Below are 18,481 nucleotides of genomic sequence, written 5' to 3'. Positions count from 1 at the left end.
CTCATAATGTTACAAACATTCTAATGAACCTCATAATGTTACAAACACTAATATGTTCCTGGAATGTTGTTAACGCTCATATTCTTCTCTGCAGGATATTCACAGGCTCTACCAGACTTGATGGAAATGCCATCGGTAAGTACAAGACTTCACATTTACAGTTATGCATTTGACATACGTGTTTATTTAAAACTTACACTACCGTTAAAATGTTTTTGAAAGAAGTCTCTTATGCTCACCAAGACTGCATTTATTTGATTGAAAATACAGTAAAAACAGTAATATTGTGCAATATTATTATAATTTAAAAGAACTGTTTTCTATTTTAATATATATTAAAATATAATTTATTCCTGTGATGGCAAAGCTGAATTTTCAGCATCATTACTCCAATCTTCAGTGTCACATGATCCTTCAGAAATCATTCTAATATGCTGATTTTAATGCTCAAAAAGCATTTCTTATGATCAATTTTGTGGACTTTTTTGGGAAATTATTTTCATGAATGTAATGTTTAAAAGAACAGCATTTATTTGAAATAGAATTCTTTTTGTAACATTTTAAATGTTTTTACGGTCACCTCTGATCAATTTAATGTATCCTTTAAAAAATATATATCTTACTGGCCCCACACTTTTGAACAGTAGTGTATATTGCATTCAAACTGTATTTGATTAGTATTTGTTTCTGGGATTTGAACCCATGACCTTGGCGTTGCAAGCGCCACACTACCTTCAGTTCTGAGAAGATTAAAGTGTTGTGTTGTGTACCTTGCTGTGTCTTGCAGTGGACTTTGTCCGATGGCTGTGTGCTGTATCAATGGATGAATTGGCCTCCCCTACACACCCTCGAATGTTCAGTCTGCAGAAGATCGTGGAGATTTCGTACTACAACATGGGTCGTATCAGGCTGCAGTGGTCCAGGATATGGGAGGTTATAGGGGATCATTTCAATAAGGTGAGTTCAAAGCAGCCACCAAATCAACGCTGGAAGGAAATCGGTCCATGAAGAGTGTGTGTCTCGGTGGCTTTGTACGATACGATCAGAGAAATCTAATGACGCTTTTAAATTTCCCTCTGCCTGTGGGAGGGCATATCTAATAGATTGAAGAAGAGGCGAGAATGAAAACACAGCACTCATTGCTTTAACATTCCCCGTCTCTTTCGCTCTCTGTTTTGACACAGGTCGGCTGTAATCCCAATGAGGATGTTGCTATTTTCGCTGTGGACTCTTTGAGGCAGCTATCCATGAAATTTTTGGAGAAGGGAGAGTTGGCCAATTTCAGATTCCAGAAGGATTTCCTCAGGCCGTTTGAGCACATAATGAAAAAGAACAGGTGAGCGTTTCAATTTACACTGCAGTTAAAGTGAAATATCACTTAACGCAGGGCAGACCTTCTTCATATATATGGAGAGTGTCAGTTGAATAACCAAACAAATTGTAATGAATGAATTGTATGGTTTGTCGTACAACTGTGCAAGTCTTGCCTTAAGACGGGTTCGAGGCTCAAGGCTTGTTTTGAGTGTAGCTGTTTTTTCTCTCCGGCGGATGTGCTGCTTCTAAATGTCATCTTCTGAAGGGCTCTGTTCTGGATTCAGGAGACTGGAGCGCCTGCCTCCAAATGTTTTTAAAGGGTAACTAAACCCCTGGTCAGAGCCTGACTCCACCCACTGGCAATATTTGAAAAATGCTGGAAAAGTGGGCAGAGCCCAGCGGAGATAGAGGGGACGAACTGAGACCGCAGTGAGGGATTGATTGACAGCTGCTGTCAAACTCGCTAAAATGGAGACCGACTGGAGTGACGCAAGTAGCTTTGCAACAGAGCGGTCATTTGAAGTATTTTCTTCCCCACCTTCATCTGATTTTCTGCCTTTTAAGAGGGCCAAATCTGAGGTGTGTGGTCATATTTTGGCTTTTACAAAAGTCCTGAGGGAAACTTAATCGATGATGGTCACCCTGTCTGCAGAACATGCACAAAAAAGTCGCTGCAATACACTTCAAAATGTTGTTTTGAGTTGAAATATTTTATCTCACTCACTTGAAATAAACGTGAAGCTTCCACGAAGAAAAGTTCGCATTAATGTTTTAAATCTTACCTGTTTATAAATCCATTTTGTACAGCGTACAAAACAATCGTCCAGACAAGATGATCACAACAATATTATCAAACTCTGTAAACAATAAATTAACTCTGATTTTATTTTCAATACAATCAAAAAGGAGACGCAAGACGGCAAATTGTATTTGAATGAAACGAGAGAGCGCGTCCGTTGTGATGCATGGATTTGCACTGTGTTTATAATGCTTTGCTATTGACGACGGTCAGAAGGAAATGCCACAGAATAGAATCTTGCCTTAAAAAGTGCATAGAGCTGCTTGTTTTATTTGTTGTTTGTTGATTTTCAAATGTAAAACTATCCTGATCGTTTTCAATACTTCAACTCCTGACTCGCTACAGTAAGTTAGTTTTGACGGAACCAGATGCTTTTATACCAGGGGCTGCCAAGGGCGTGGTGAGCTCGCACCAAGGGCGTGACAGAGTTACGTCAGAGAGTATCCTACGTCAGAGAGTACCCCTACTGCAGGAGCTTTCCGTTTAACCTGAAGAGGGCAGCACTCATACGTTTTTACACCATATATTTGGAAATTAAAACACTTTATACCCAAATGTCAAAAAATGTACTCGAATCAAAGAACAGCATTTATGAAGCTCCATTCTTACAGATCATTAACTAAAAAAAGTCGTTTCAGTGTTTAGTTACCCTTTAAATCTTCATCATGTCATGTTCAGTGCCTTGTTTACATATATAAAATGTTCTCCTTTTAAGGAAAACATTTTTGATCTTTCAGGAAATGTATTGTAGACATAAACGGAAGGTTTTGTTTATTAATCCTGTTACATCCGTAGTGTATTGAACCATTGAGAATAACTAAAAGGTAAAATGCCTACATTTTTCAATCAAGTGACTTTAGCTCCATAGTGTAACATTTTCAAAGACAAACCATTTTTCTGGAAACTTGGCACTGCCTTAAGTCATGGATTTAAAAAAAAAAAAAAAATATTATTTATAAAAAATCAAAAAATATTTTTTTATTAAATTTAATTTATATGTAATACAAATTTAAATTAATATAAAAATATAATTTTGGTAATGCTCAAGTCTAAAATATTCAGAAATATTGGAAAATACTTCAAACATTTAAAATAAAATGTCTATAAATATTCAGCAATACTCTCTCTATTAAAGTGTCTTTTTTTAAGCATTGGCAACTCATTTAGTTAATCAGTTTATGATCTATTCATTAAAAATAATTGTTATTTTAGAAATATTTTGAATTAGCTTTTTTATTTTAAATTTTCATTTAAATTTTTGCAATTTTGTTATTTGATTTTGTAATTTTTATTTGTTTGTTCAGCTTTCTTTTTTGTCAGTTTAGTAGTTTTAGTGCTTCAACTTGAAATGTTGCATTAGAAAATAAAAGTTATGTACATTTTTTCCATCTAATTATTATACATTTATTTATTTAGGGCTGTCAAACGATTAATCGCGATTAATCGCATCCAAAATAAAAGTTTGTGTTTACATAATATATGTGTGTGTACTGTGTATAATTATTTTTAATACATAAATACCCACACATGCATGTTTTGCATGTATATACAATATTTGCATGTATATACTGTATATAGACTGAATGTAGCCTATATATAATGTATATTTTATATAAATATAAACATTTTATATATAAATAACATATTTTTCTTAAATATATACATGTGTGCATTTATATACAAAATAATTATACACAGTACACACTGACACATATATTATGTAAACACAAACTTTTATTTTGGATCAGATTAATCGTTTGACAGCCCTATTATATATAGATTATTTTATTTCAGCTGTATTTCAATAAATATTTTACTTTTAGTTAACAATAACAACACTGGTTATGAACAATTAATTTCAATGAATTCACTTTGTCATCACTCAGTATTTGAATAAAAAAAAAATCTTTGCATTTTGTAGTAAAAAATATTTAGTTAAAAACTGCTGTTTTTAAATTCAGTTATGCAAATGCAAAGTATTTCATTTGTTTTATTTTGTGAACATTTATATGTCCACTACATTTATGGTTCCACCTTCACTGAATTCCTCATTGCGCCAAAGTAGTGTAACCAACTACTCGAAAAGGTAGCTTGATGGCAGCCTGACTACTTTAAATTATAAGCAGCCCGGCAATCTTCACTTTCAAAGTAGCTTCTCCATCACTGGAAAGAAGCGAAGAAGAGGAAGATATATTAGCTCATATGGACCCTGCAGTACTCATTATTAAGCTTTGTGAGTGAACACACACACACACAGTGTCAGAAGCCATCATGACTAAACTCCATGACTGATGGAGATAAATGAACTTGTCTACACACGTTTGCCCCTGCAGAATGAGATGAAGAGAGCGAGTGTGTGTGCATGTTTTCCTGCTTTATTTACACGCTTCTTCTCTATCTACAGATCTCCTACCATTAGAGACATGGTGGTCCGCTGCATAGCCCAGATGGTCAACTCTCAGGCTGGGAATATTAGATCAGGGTGGAAGAACATTTTCTCCGTGTTTCATCTTGCTGCCTCCGATCAGGATGAGAGCATAGTGGAGCTGGCCTTCCAGACAACTGGACACATCGTCAGTAAGTGCCTCCATGGAGATCAAGGATACTCTCATTTAGGATACAAGATAGGAATAAATAATTAAGAGCCTTTTTAATACACTGGGGTTCAATAGTCTGAGACCACAATTATTTTTATTTGTAAACCTGGAAATAAGCAGAAAAGTTTTACCACTTGAAAAGATTGAACACAAAAAATTGGCATAAAATTAACAATGAAAACTCATTATATAATGTATAACTTATATGGTTATACTAATCACAACATTGTTTACTTTATTATGAAAATGTTTGTATGCAATTAGAAAAATGCTAAATAGAAATATTTTCACTGTTGGATATTTCTTGCAACTTTTAGATCCTACTTTATATTACTGCAGTATATAGGTCAAGTATTTATTTTACTTTAAATAATTAATTTTTTTATTTTAATTCTGCCCTTTTTTTTCTGTACACTATATTAGGCAATATTTTTTTTGTACCAGAAAGTAATGAATAATTTATTTAGTTATAAACAAGTTATTTAGATTTTATATGTATGGTATTCATCATTTTCCACACTTATAATTACACAGACTGTTTTTGCTTCTGTAGCTTAATTTTTTTTAAATGCAAATAATGTACCATGCATGTAAAATGAGCAACAAACCCCTGCCAAGCTGCTAAATAAACTGAATTAGTCATTGATATACTAAATATGGGGGGGTCATATGTTAATGTGATCATGGTTGTCACTATTGCCATGACATTTGGCTTTGATGGATTAAAAAAAGGAAGATTTGCGTTGTGAACATTTACTTTTAATTCATTTCTATTTGTATAAAAATGCTGTTTGTAAAAGGCCTCTGTCGTCTCTTTTCACCTCGCAGCGAATGTATTTGAGAAGCATTTCCCTGCAACCATTGACTCCTTCCAGGACGCTGTCAAATGTCTGTCTGAGTTCGCCTGCAACGCTTCTTTCCCCGACACCAGCATGGAGGCCATCCGTCTCATCCGCCACTGCGCTAAATACGTCTCCGACCGACCTCAGGTCAGTGATAACGAGTGCGCGCTCCATAACTCTGAATTATAATCTGACCCCGGGTCAGGCTTTCCGCAGACATCCTCTAAATGGATTACACTTAAGGAGACCACAAGGCACTTTTAATGAGGAAACTCTCATTACCAGATGCCTTAATGAGCAAAACCTAAGGCCTTTTAGTAAGTAGATGGAAAATGTAAGCAATCTGTTTTCTGCTCTTCATGAAGGGTGATTGTGTTATGAGCTGTGTTTGTGCCTGTTTAGTGCTTTAGTCCTGTGGTGTTTCTAAAGTGAAGATTAGTGAAGGCAGCCCACAAGGAGACCTCCACCTCATCTCACCAAGGGTTGCCAGATTGGGGCAAAAACCTTTTGATCTGTAAATGCAGCTTATAGTCAAGCGGCATGTGTGTTCAGGCGTGTGCTTGAGTATGTGCTAACATGTGATATCAAAGCAAATGTGGCTCTGCGAGTGAACTGCTTATGTTTTGTGTCGGCAGGCATTTAAAGACTGCACCAGTGATGATATGAACGTCGCTCCGGAGGACCGTGTCTGGGTGAGAGGCTGGTTCCCCATCCTCTTTGAGCTGTCATGCATCATCAACAGGTGTAAGCTGGACGTCCGGACCAGGTCAGTGCCAGACCCACAATACAGCCAACAGATTTTTTTCAGGTTTCTTTGATGAATATAAAGTTCAAAAGAATATCAGTTTACACAAAAATATTAAGCAGCACTGTTTTTTTTTAACATAGATAATAATAAGAAATATTTATTGAGAAGCAAATCAACATATTAAGAATGATTTCTGAAGGATCATGTGACACTAAAGACTGGAGTAATGATGCTGGAAATTCAGCTTCGCCATCACAGGAATATATCAAATTTTTAAATATATTAAAGTAACAACAGGTAACTTTTCAGCCTTCATAATATATTTCCAAGTCTCTTGTGATGGTACATCGACTTACAATAGGTTGAATGACACGTCTGCCATAGCCTGACGGGGTCTGTAGCGTTTTTAATCGTACTTTTAAACTTCGGGTTTCGGGTAGTAACCGGCGAACAAAGAGAACTACAAAATTCGACTGCTTTACGGCATATACGTCACTTCCACCACCACCCCCACTTCCTTAAAATCGGACTTGCGAGCCAAATGTTACAGTCATGGCCGAAGCAGCACAGAAAAACAAGACAGCAAAGGTTTTATCGGAGCAAAGCAAAAAGAGAAAAAGAGAGTGATCGCGTTAAAGGCAGAACGAGGATCAACATTGCAGAGCTGCCAACTCTCACGCATTGGCCGTGAGACACCCGCATTTAATTGGTTTCACACGCTCACACGCCACACCCCCGGTTTCTCACGCTAAATTGTCAACCCGGTCGGTCAAATGCCTGAAAGATGAGTTTATCTATAGATCTCTACCTGTTGAGCCACTCGTGATCGACAAGTTATACCGCAAATTAGTTCAAATCTCCCGGAATCTAGAGCGAGCGCGCACGCGAGACAGAGACTGTGCTCCAACGCGCGCGGACGGCAGAGAGAGAAAGCGAGCGAGAGACCTTGCGTGTGCAGGGAGCATCGAACCCCCCATCGAAAAAAGAATGCCTCTCTCTAACCTCTCTAATTCGCTAGAGTAGTAGCGAATTATCAATCTGGTAGCTAGTAAACGATATTCTAGTTTTTGATGGTTAGCTATCGCTAGTATTCTCGTTCTGATTTGAACTTTGCAATCGATGAAATGCAAATAGCAAATGTTTGACCTAAAAAGTGTAGTCTACTCAACATGTACAAAGAAAGGAGGAAGATTATTAATAAAATCATATTTTAGGATACCTAACATGTCTGTGATATTTGTTTATTTGTCTTGCCTCAAGCTATAATGCAAATCGATTTGTAAAATTTGCAGATTCATTTATGGTAGCTTGATATTATAATATTGACGATATATGGTTATTATCAACCACTCAAACATTGCATTGAAGTATCATATAGATCCAGTAAAACGGTAACCAATAGACTAGGCTACTATAATGACGCTGGCTTGTAAACGTGAGCATCGCGATCATTTGTCGTTAGAAAAAAAAATAAAACCCATGAAATTATATTCATATGACATGCTGAAATATATGCCACTGTACCTGGGATGAAGACATTTCACACGCGATGCAAGCAGAACACCTGCATGTGACCTCCTCCTACAGTGTTCAGGGCTATCATGGTTGTCAACAAATGCACGTGCATGTAGGATGACAGTTTAGGACAGTAGTAGAGGACAATACTGTTTCCCAACTGTAGGGGGAGCCCGAGAGCAAAAAACGACCTGTTGTTACTTTAAATTAGAAAAGAGTTATAATAATGTTTTCAGTGTCTGTTTTGAATTTTTTTTGCTATGACATGTACAGTATTGCCAATCCCCCTCCCCCTCCTGACAGTATATTTTTGCTTTGTTTGTCAGGGGTCTGACAGTGATGTTTGAGGTGATGAAGACGTACGGTCACACCTACGAGAAACACTGGTGGCAGGATCTGTTCCGCATTGTGTTCAGGATCTTTGACAACATGAAGCTTCCTGAGCAACAGACTGAGGCAAGTCAACGTCAGCAATGAAATCTGTCCTGGAAAAAAAGCGATTTTAGGACGCCAGCACAGATATTGCTTGGACAGGCACTCTCTCTGGCATTAATATAATCATATGGTACCACTGCATTATCTTCATATCAGCATGGCTAATGTTCTGTTTTGTGTTCTGTTTTTAGAAAGCGGAGTGGATGACCACCACCTGTAATCATGCACTTTATGCTATCTGTGACGTTTTCACACAGTACTTTGAATCTCTGAGTGATGTTCTGTTAGATGATATCCTCTCTCAGCTCTACTGGTGTGTGCAACAAGGTCAGTGTACAGTACCAGCAATAGACAAGATACAATTGCAGTACATTTACAGTGTCACTGTGGAGAAAACAACACACATTGTGCAAAATACTGAAGACTAGAAGATTCATGTATGGACAGTTCACATACATTTTTTACTTGAGGTCATGATTTCACTTGCATATCTCTCCTTACAGATAATGAGCAATTGGCGAGATCAGGCACTAATTGCCTTGAAAACGTGGTCATCCTCAACGGTGAGAAGTTTAACCCTGAGACCTGGGACAAGACATGCAACTGTATGCTAGACATCTTCCAAACCACCATCCCACACATGTGAGTGTTTCAGAAATTCGAATGGGTCATTTTACAAAACGAATGCCATTTATGTCCCTAGTATAAAAGTGTAAAGACTTTTAACCAGGAATAACTTTTTTCTAATATAAAAAAAAGAAAAAAAAATTCATTCTCCTTAAATATACATCCTGTTACCATCATATAATGAACTAATCCATAAATAAAAATAAAAACTTTCACCTAATGGCATCCTCGTTTCAAGAATGTGAACTCTTTCAAGACGAGTTTCATTATCATGGTTTACGTTTATCAGTAACGATTATCTTGAAACATCAACCCTGTTACCATGATTTTGTACAGTAATCAACTGATTTTTAAATATTTGTACAAATATCTACATTAAATTATCTTTATAATAAACATCTTGAAGCTAAATTAATTGTAAAACTTTCTACCCTGTTTGGTTTACAACTATGAATTTGGACAGTAAACAACTGATTATTAAACACTAATTAAACTATATTTCTAATAAACATCTTGTAGCTAAAATAACTGTAAAACAGTCACCCCTGTTACTATGATTTTGTATAGTAAACTACTGATTATTAAATACTTGATATTTGTAAAAAATATCTGCATTAAATTCTCTTTGTAATAAACATCTTGTAGCTAAATTTACTGTAAAACAGTCAACCCTGTTAGTATGATTTTGAATAGTAAACTACTGATTATTAAATAATTAATATGCTTTAGAAATATCTGCAATAAATTCTAGTAAACATATTTTACTACCTTACATGCACCGAATTTAATGTCAAATGAAACCGTGAAACTTTCACCCCTGTTACCATCAAACCCTGTTCCATTTTGAAGGTATAAGTATATAAAAAATATTTTTTAATGTATTTTAGCTTGACATGGCAAACCTAGGCATTATTAAATCCTAACATAAATTAAAATGTATTCATTTAGCTTGAGATGGCACAATGCAATTTATTAGCGCTTTAAAACACTATATTTGTCTGACAGAATGTTATCAAACAGAAAAACTGAATACGTGCTGTACAGCATGACCCTTTTAACTCCTCTATTTGTTGTTTCCAGGCTGTTGACGTGGAGACCGGCCGGTACAGAGGGAGATCACGTGACTCAGCTGGACTCTGATAAACAGCTGGTATGCAAATAAGATTTCCAGACTGTGCTAAATGTGGAAGTGTTCGAGGGTCATCACACCCAGATGCTCTTCTAGCACTGTGCTGTAATAGTTCCTTTAATGTTATAATATTAATAAGCGCTTATCTGGTGCTTACAGGACTCCATTTCCCAGAAGTCAGTGGATATTCAGACTCGGGCAGATGACCAGCAGTCTGTGAACAGTATGGAGAAGGCTTTGGTTGACAACCGTAGACAGAGTCAGTTCAGTGTTGCTTTAGGCACGTATCATGGTGGCCAACCATATTGTTTTTTGTTTTGTTTTTTGCTTCACATTATTTCATAAGTAAAAGATTTGAAACTATTGTAACTAAACTAAATATTGATAATTGTAAATTTTAGCACTCATTATACAACAGTAAAGCCACAAACGACCAGTTAGAATCAAGTAATCCAGAGATCCATGTAATAATTTTTTCATGAATTGAATTTAACAGTGTTGTTTTTAGTGCTGATTTTTTGCCTGATTTCATAATAGACCCAAAACACATTGAAACATATCAGCTGGTCAGCTATTAATTTTGTTCTTCCATATGTGACCTCCCCAGAAGCCCAGGAACAGAGGCTGTTTGCGGCTCTGCTCATAAAGTGTGTGGTCCAGCTGGAGCTCATTCAGACCATAGACAACATTGTGTTCTTTCCTGCAACCAGTAAGAAGGAGGATGCTGAAAACTTGGCAGCAGCACAGGTACCAGCTCAAGATCTTTACAAACTCTTATTATGAACAAATGTGCCATATATATTAGGGGTGTGACGAGATCTCGTGCCACGAGATCTCGCGAGACTAAATATGACGAGATTTCTCGTCGAGTGAAAAAGCTGTCTCGCGATATCCCCATTAATATTCCACCGCTACACTCACATTCGCCTAAACTATCGTTTTGTTGTTTTTATAAAAAAATAAAAACCATTATAAACTAATGCAAAAGTCTGCTCTGCTCATCCAGCGCGAGTTGCCGTTGCAATCAGTGCAGCACGAATCACAGTTCACTGATCGCGTGACGATGGCGGAGGATTCGTTGCGCAACAGACTAAACGTCTGGTAAATGTCTTATCATTTAGAATGCGCGCTCAGCACCGCTGCTCCCTATACGCGCGGTCACGAATTTGTAAGTGAAAGTAAAACACAAGCTCCCTGATGTGCATTGCGCACAAATTAGGCTGCATACATAAAATAATCCGTCTCCCAATACCCATCTCTGGACTGTTTATTTGCGGCTATGGTCTCTGTTGGCACTGCGAATATTGAGAGAGCACTGTAACGTACAAAGGACAACAGACAAGGGAGGCTCCGTTTCTGAACTTATAATCGGAACGCAAGAACAACTGTAGAGACAAACAGCCTCGTTTCTCTCGGCCTTTTCCGAACTCACCGCATTAACCCTATAACTGCCGGTGCAAAATAAAACCGCAATTTCACAACAATTATAAAGAGTCTGTGTGCTAACTTTGATTATGGTTGCACTCGCACTTATTGTTTGCACTTAATAAGACTAAGAGAAAACAGTTATTTATTTTTGTTATTTATACGGTTTTTATTTCTCTGTTAAATGTGTGTTAAAAGGAGTTCAGTTAGGAGGTCACACACAGCCTCAATCAGAAGTTCTGAAAGCTCTTAAATGTACAGTAAGGTCTGAAGAGACTAATGTGAAATTATACAGGAGAAAAGCCAGTCAATAAAAACCTTTTACAGTGCTTGAATATTGTTTTCTTTCAATGCATTTGATAATTCATACTCATAAAGTAGACCTGAAATGACATGCATTAGAAGATTATTAGTTAAAACATTGAAAAATGCACCTGCATACTATTTTTCCAGCCATGAATTTTGTCATTGAGGATTTCTGAAAAATTGTGCAAAAATCTCGTCTCGTCTCGTTCTCGTGAACCCAATCTCGTGTCTAGTCTCGTCTCGTCACACCCCTAATATATATATATATATATATATATATATATATATATATATATATATATATATATATTTATTATAATCAGCATTATTATAATATTATAGTATTAATTGGTCTAGTATAGTATTTATTCATATTTTAAATTTGTTTTATTTTTATATTTTCAGTTTTTTTTAATAATTGTATTTTTTAAGTTTTAGTAATTTATGTGCTTTTGTCATTTTTTTAAATCTATTTCTATGCAGCTTTCATTTATATTTGTTTCATTTTTTAGTTTGTAATTTTAGTACTTCTACTTATTTCAGTTAGTTGCCTAACCAACATTTCTAATTTTCATTTGTAGTGTTTAAGTTTTTAGTCTAATATAAAAAAATATAAAAAAATTCCAGCTCTATTTTAATGATGACAAAAACCAACACTGGCCCATGATTTATTTATTGACTTGAACTTATTATCTGATTTATGAAGATTTTGTGTTCTGTACATGATGTGTATGAAGTTCTACTCAGTTCTACAGTCTAAATGAAGTGTGTTTTCCTGCAGAGAGATGCTTTGGATGCCGATGTACATGTAGATACTCAGGACCAGGGAATGTATCGCTACCTGACCTCAGAACAGCTCTTTAAACTGCTCGACTGTCTGCTGGAGTCTCATCGCTTTGCCAAGGCCTTTAACTCCAATAATGAACAGAGAACCGCACTGTGGAAGGCCGGTCAGTACTACTGATTTCTTTGTTGTTAGAATCTTGAGATGCATTAAATATATCCATTGTTATGAGTTGATTTCTCTGCATCTACAAAAGCCGCCACATCGCTTACAGGCCACGTCGTATCAAGTCCTCCGTTATCAGATAGAGCTACCCGTGTGGCCTAATGGAAAGTCTTTGTCACGTCTGGCTTGATTTCTTCTCCCGTCCCACATTAAAAGAGCTCATTGTGTCTCCGTGTGTGCGATCAGGTTTCAAAGGGAAGTCGAAGCCCAATCTGCTGAAACAGGAGACCAGCAGCCTGGCGTGTGGCCTGCGTATCCTCTTCCGCATGTACATGGACCAGAGCAGGCAGGACGCCTGGGAGGAGGTGCAGAGGAGACTGCTCAAGTAAGTCATCACTGTCACGATCGTGACTGGAACCGCTGTGCTCTCAGGCCCTGTGGCCATGTAAATATTATTCTGATAATTATATGCTCATAGCTTCTACTGCCTTTTGTGCATGGTAGAGTTCACATCTTCCCTGTCTCCATTTTAGCTTAGGGACGGCTTTTGATATTTTAATAATAGACTGCCACTATAACATAGAAATGTTTTCAGTGTATGTATCAGTTCTTTGTTCTTTTTGAACATTTTCATATTTGATAATCGCGAAAATTTTGGTCACTAAAATCGTGATATGAAATTGTCATACCGTTTCATCTCTAATGAAATGCAACCATTATTCTGAGTGAAACAAGATATTCAAGACTATTCCAATACAAGTAGAATTTTCTTAAAGATATATCCAATAGGATCCTTCTGGATAAACTGAAAGGCTTGATGATATGATCCAGAGATTGTCCTGCATGAACCCAGCATAGATAAGACTTTAAAGGTGCAGTAATTGATTTCTGACAAACACTGACCAAGTGGATTGGACCAAGCACCACAACAAATGTGTAGCCAATCAGAAGCAAGAGAGAGATTTTGAAAAAAGACTGTAGAAAGAGAGATGGCTGAGAGACATTACAATCTCACTGGAAAAAGAAGGGTTATGATCAGGCAAGAGCTTTAGGACCCGCGTTAATATTAGAAAAGCTTTCCAGCGCTGGAGAGACCTGAAAACAGATGTCGAGATTGAGTTGTTTCTGTTTCATACGTGAGTAACATGGTTTTGAGAGTGTGCTGCTGGCGACTAACAACGAACTCTTGCTTATATGTTCATTTTTTTGTGCATCATTGTCGTTCGTTTGTCATCTTTGCTTTATTTTTCGTGAAGCATTATTTTGCTTTGCTTCTGCTATGATAAAAGAGACACTCTTGCATTGCGTGTTCATGCATTTTGGGGGCGGAGTAATGAAAGGGAGGGGTGTGTTTGTTCGGTTTGATATCAAATATCAGCAATCTTCAACAACGATTTTCACTTACTGCACCTTTAATTGTAGAGTCCTCCAATGTTCAATCTAAAAAATCTAAAATGAATCTAAAAGCACTTGGAGTTCAGAAGGGCAGTGCTTTAAAAGCCATGTTGGTTCTTCATTCTAATTTGTTCATTTTTATGATGGACAAAGGTCATTCTGCCTTATATTTCCTGAAGTGAGTGTGTGGGATTGCTTCATTGAATTGGGATTGGTTCTATGGCTTGAATCCAACAGAGAGATACCATTTCATGCACCATTAGGGCAGTGTTTTGTTAGATTAGTTGGGTAAGAAACATTAGTGGTAGCAAATTAAGCTTTAAAATGAAACGCACTTCACTGAGCTCTAATTTGACTCGGCGTCTCAGACCGGTGTCCTCCCGTTTAGCATGACTCTCAGACTACACTGCTAATAGGGTTCAGTCATGAGAAAGAGGACAGGTCAGACTCTGACTTCCATGTCTGCAGGAAGACTCTAATCATTCGCGGTGTTCACCGAACCCAGCGGCCCAGCGAGAGAGCGTGAAGACACGCATAACCAGGCCAAAGGGGATTTAGGTGAGATTAGGTCATGATGATTGAAGGAAGCTGCAGGGCTGATGAGGGGTTATATAAGACGATGAAGGGGAGGAGCCTATCAGAGGTCACCAAGCCTACATTCAAGACGTTTTTGGTTTATGTGGAATATTTCTCTTTGTGTCTGTCAGCGTGTGCAGTGACGCTGTGGCTTACTTCCTGACGCTGACGTCTGAGAGCCACCGTGAGGCCTGGACTAACCTACTGCTGCTCTTCCTTACCAAAGTGCTCAAGATCAGCGACGACAGGGTGAGTGTGGGATTCACTGCAGACAGATGTGTGCGCTTGCACAGAATCCTTTAGTCCAGCTTTTCCCAACTGGGAGTTTACGATCCTCTAGTGGGGCATGATGGAACTGCACTCCGGGATATTTTAAATGATAATGTATACATTTTTAAACAAATGCAACATTTAAACTTTTATATTTTAACATGAATAATTCCAGTCCTAGTTTCTGGTCAATACAGCATTCAAGTATACTTAATAGCATTAAATAGAAAGTTTTGGTTACAGTTTTATATTAGTGATGTTACAGTGTAATTACACAAGTAGTGAGTAATATCAATCAACTACATTTATTTACTATAGGGTTAGGATTTGGTTTAGAGTTAGCTTTTTGTAATTATGCATAATTTACTATAAATCACTATAGTAAAGTACGCGTTGCGTGTAATTGTCTCCTTAAAATAAAGTGTTGCCAAAGTTTTTAATAAATATTGTGATATGTATAATATACTGTATGTAAGCTATATAAAATATTTAAATGTTTTTATATTATTTTTTTAAAGAAATTAATACTTTTATTCAGCAAGGGGCTCATTAAATTGATCAAACTTGACAGTTAAGACTTTTATAATGTTACAAAAAAAAAACGCTGTTCTTTTGAACTTTCTATTCATCAAAGCATTCTGAAAAAAGTATTAATGGTTCCACAAAAATGTTAAGCAGCAATGTTGTCTGCGTTGATAATCAATACTTTTTGATCCTCAAATCAGCATATTAGAATGATTTCTGAAGGATCATGTGACTTATGACTGGAGTAATGATGCTGGAAATTCAGCTTTGACATCACAGGAATAAATTACATTTTACAATATATTATTAAAATACAAAACAGTTATTTTAAATAATTGTAATATTATTTCACAATATTTACTGTATTTTTGATTAAAGGGTTAGTTCACCCAAAAATGAAAATTCTGTCAGTAATTACTCAACCTCATGTTGTTCCAACCCCGTAAGACCTTCGTTCATCTTCGGAACACAAATTAAGATATTTTTGATTAAATCTGAGAGCTGGATCACTCCTCCATAAGCTTCTTAAGGCATCGAAACTGGCCGGCCCAAAAGTTATGAAAGACATTGTTAAAATAGTCCGAGTGACTACAGTGGCTCAACCTTAAGTTTATCAAGCGACGAGAATACTTTTTGTGCGCAAAAAACAAACAAAAATAATGACTTTATTCAACTAATAATTTTCTTCTCTGTGGGCCGTGATATTTCACGTAGTGATACTACGCAAAGCTTCTAGGTTGTACGTCACGCATCACACACGTGACCAGCGTCGGCCAATAGTGAGCCTACGTGTGACGTGCAACCTAGAAGCTTTGCACTACGTGAAATATCAGGCCCACAGAGAAGGAAATGATTAGTTGAATAAAGTCGTTATTTTTGTTTGTTTTTTTGCGCACAAAAAGTATTCTCGTCGCTTGATAAACTTAAGGTTGAGCCACTGTAGTCACTCGGACTATTTTAACGATGTCTTTCATAACTTTTGGGCCGGCCAGTTTCGATCCCTTAAGAAGCTTATGGAGGAGTGAGACAGCTCTCAGATTTAATCAAAAATATCTTAATTTGTGTTCCGAAGATGAACGAAAGTCTTACGGGGTTGGAACAGCATGAGGGTGAGTAATTACTGACAGAATTTTCATTTTTGGGTGAACTAACCCTTTAAATATCAGCCTTGGTGAGCATAAGAAACTTCTTACAAAAACTTACCAACATACTTATTTCAATTATTTAGGGCATATAAAATGGTAGTCCATATCACAGGAGCTGGATCTGTTTAACAGAAAATCGTTTAAATCCTAAATCAAACTAATTCATATCATTCACATCATTAATGCTCAGTCATTTTTAATCTCGCTCATTTAGAGTACTAATGTCAATACCGCAGGTTTGTGTTGATATAACCAATTATAAGAGAACACCTGGCGCTAATCATCAACGATTACACCAGGGTGTGGGTTAAGAAAAACGAATGTAATTAAACTATTCTTGTTCTCTTTTCAGTTCAAGGCCCACGTGTCCCGATACTACCCTCTGCTTTGTGAGATCATGCAGTTTGACCTGATCCCGGAGCTGAGGGCCGTCCTGCGCAAGTTCTTCCTGCGCATCGGATTGGTGTTCCAGATCACCCAGAGTTTGGAAACGGATCAGCCTCCCAACAACGCCTAGAAGCAGCAGCAGTGCCTGTCCCTGAACGCCACAGACGTCTGAAACACTGCAGGACACGATCATATGATCTCCTCTAACCATGTCAGATATGATGGTACTAAAATCAACCCCCCCGCCTACCCTTTCAGGATCTGCTCTGGACAAACAGCCAATAGCAGAACAGGAACAGTCTCCCACCCACCGGACAACTGACCAGGCCTTGTACAATAGGATCAAATTATGTAGAACATCATGAAGATGCTGAATATCGCTACTACTATACAATTTGCTTGACCTTTGAGATCCTCAAAAGGTCCAGATATATTTCAAAACAGTGTCTTGGCATTATATTAAAAGCTGTTTGAAGAATGGCAGAAGGGTTGCATATCAAGCAATGTGATGTGATGTTTCTCAAGTGATTCAGATTTTTTTTTCTTTGTTGCATTTGCACCGCTAATGGCTAACATTAGCATAAATAACTCCGAAGAAACTAGTTGTACAGAATTCCAGCTTTGTAATATAATCTCACAACACTAGATTTTGTTTTCTGTATCTTTTTTTTCTTTTTTTTTTTCGTTGGTTTGTTTCTCGGAAATTTTGCTGCACTTGTTTTCTTGATCAAAATGCACTGGAGATTTTTACTTTTGTGATAAATTATTGAACTATGCCATCTTTCCCTCCATAACTGTCCAGCTAGAGATTTCTAATACGATACAAAATGATTAGTTCGATTTACTCCATTTTATATATGCTGACACTTTTTTAATTCAACACAGAGGGCAACTGAGATCCTTTAAAAGGAAAAAAAACTGGAACTTGAAAATTGAGGGTGACTTACGTGTGAGCTGCATCTGAATCACTGGTTTGTATCCCTATTTGAAGTTTGGCTTCACTCTACGTGTACAAATTTTTAAAAAAGTTAATATATTTAAAATCTTCTCTTTGGTTTTGGGGGTGGGATGTATTGTATAGAAATTAATGATAGCTGCGCTTTAAAACTTGATGGAATAAGGACCTGAAGCATTCCTGACTAGTGGGGGTCAACTGTAATGGTACAGCCCTGTAAAGTTTTCTATATGGAATAAAATGATCTGTACAACTCTATACGACACTGGTCTTCATCACACATTCTAATTAGGTCAAGAAAGATTTGGAACTGGGTCCATTTGCCCTGATGAATTTTGAATCATTTTTACATCCTTTACAGGCCCACCAGCGACTACCAATATAAAAAGCCAGAGCTTTACATACAATTTAAATTGAGTTCTATGCACTGAATGAAATAATCTCAGGTTTAAAAAAAAAAAGTAAATATACACACTATTATTCAAAAAATGGTCACAGTAAGATTTTTTTTTTTTTTTAAGAAAAGAAATTGCTACTTTTAT

At 36.8% G+C, this 18,481-nt stretch overlaps 1 protein-coding gene across 4 annotated transcripts in view; it reads left to right on the top strand.

Moving 5' to 3' along the window:
• The window catches only part of arfgef1 (ADP-ribosylation factor guanine nucleotide-exchange factor 1 (brefeldin A-inhibited)), a 67,643-nt gene extending 49,446 nt beyond the window's left edge, over positions 1-18,197 (top strand). For 2 of the 4 annotated variants that reach the window (XM_056248830.1, XM_056248827.1), the window contains 16 exons: positions 95-135; positions 788-957; positions 1,185-1,336; positions 4,518-4,690; positions 5,539-5,699; positions 6,188-6,318; positions 8,142-8,271; positions 8,442-8,577; positions 8,754-8,892; positions 9,958-10,027; positions 10,166-10,286; positions 10,614-10,753; positions 12,519-12,687; positions 12,933-13,071; positions 14,789-14,906; positions 16,950-18,197. In XM_056248830.1, coding sequence (XP_056104805.1) covers positions 95-135; positions 788-957; positions 1,185-1,336; positions 4,518-4,690; positions 5,539-5,699; positions 6,188-6,318; positions 8,142-8,271; positions 8,442-8,577; positions 8,754-8,892; positions 9,958-10,027; positions 10,166-10,286; positions 10,614-10,753; positions 12,519-12,687; positions 12,933-13,071; positions 14,789-14,906; positions 16,950-17,114 — 2,155 coding nt within the window. In that variant the 3' untranslated portion in view covers positions 17,115-18,197. Of the gene's footprint in view, positions 1-94; positions 136-787; positions 958-1,184; positions 1,337-4,517; positions 4,691-5,538; positions 5,700-6,187; positions 6,319-8,141; positions 8,276-8,441; positions 8,578-8,753; positions 8,893-9,957; positions 10,028-10,165; positions 10,287-10,613; positions 10,754-12,518; positions 12,688-12,932; positions 13,072-14,788; positions 14,907-16,949 lie in introns of all 4 variants that reach the window. The other 2 variants (XM_056248829.1, XM_056248828.1) reach the window with 2 other exon arrangements.
• The last annotated feature ends 284 nt before the right edge of the window (positions 18,198-18,481 follow it).

The sequence above is a fragment of the Rhinichthys klamathensis genome, unplaced genomic scaffold (genome assembly GCF_029890125.1).
Source record: "Rhinichthys klamathensis goyatoka isolate OS25496 unplaced genomic scaffold, OSU_Roscu_1.1 h1tg000059l_1, whole genome shotgun sequence".
Taxonomy (NCBI): Eukaryota; Metazoa; Chordata; class Actinopteri; order Cypriniformes; family Leuciscidae; genus Rhinichthys; species Rhinichthys klamathensis.
This window is presented reverse-complemented; position numbering and strand designations above follow the sequence as displayed.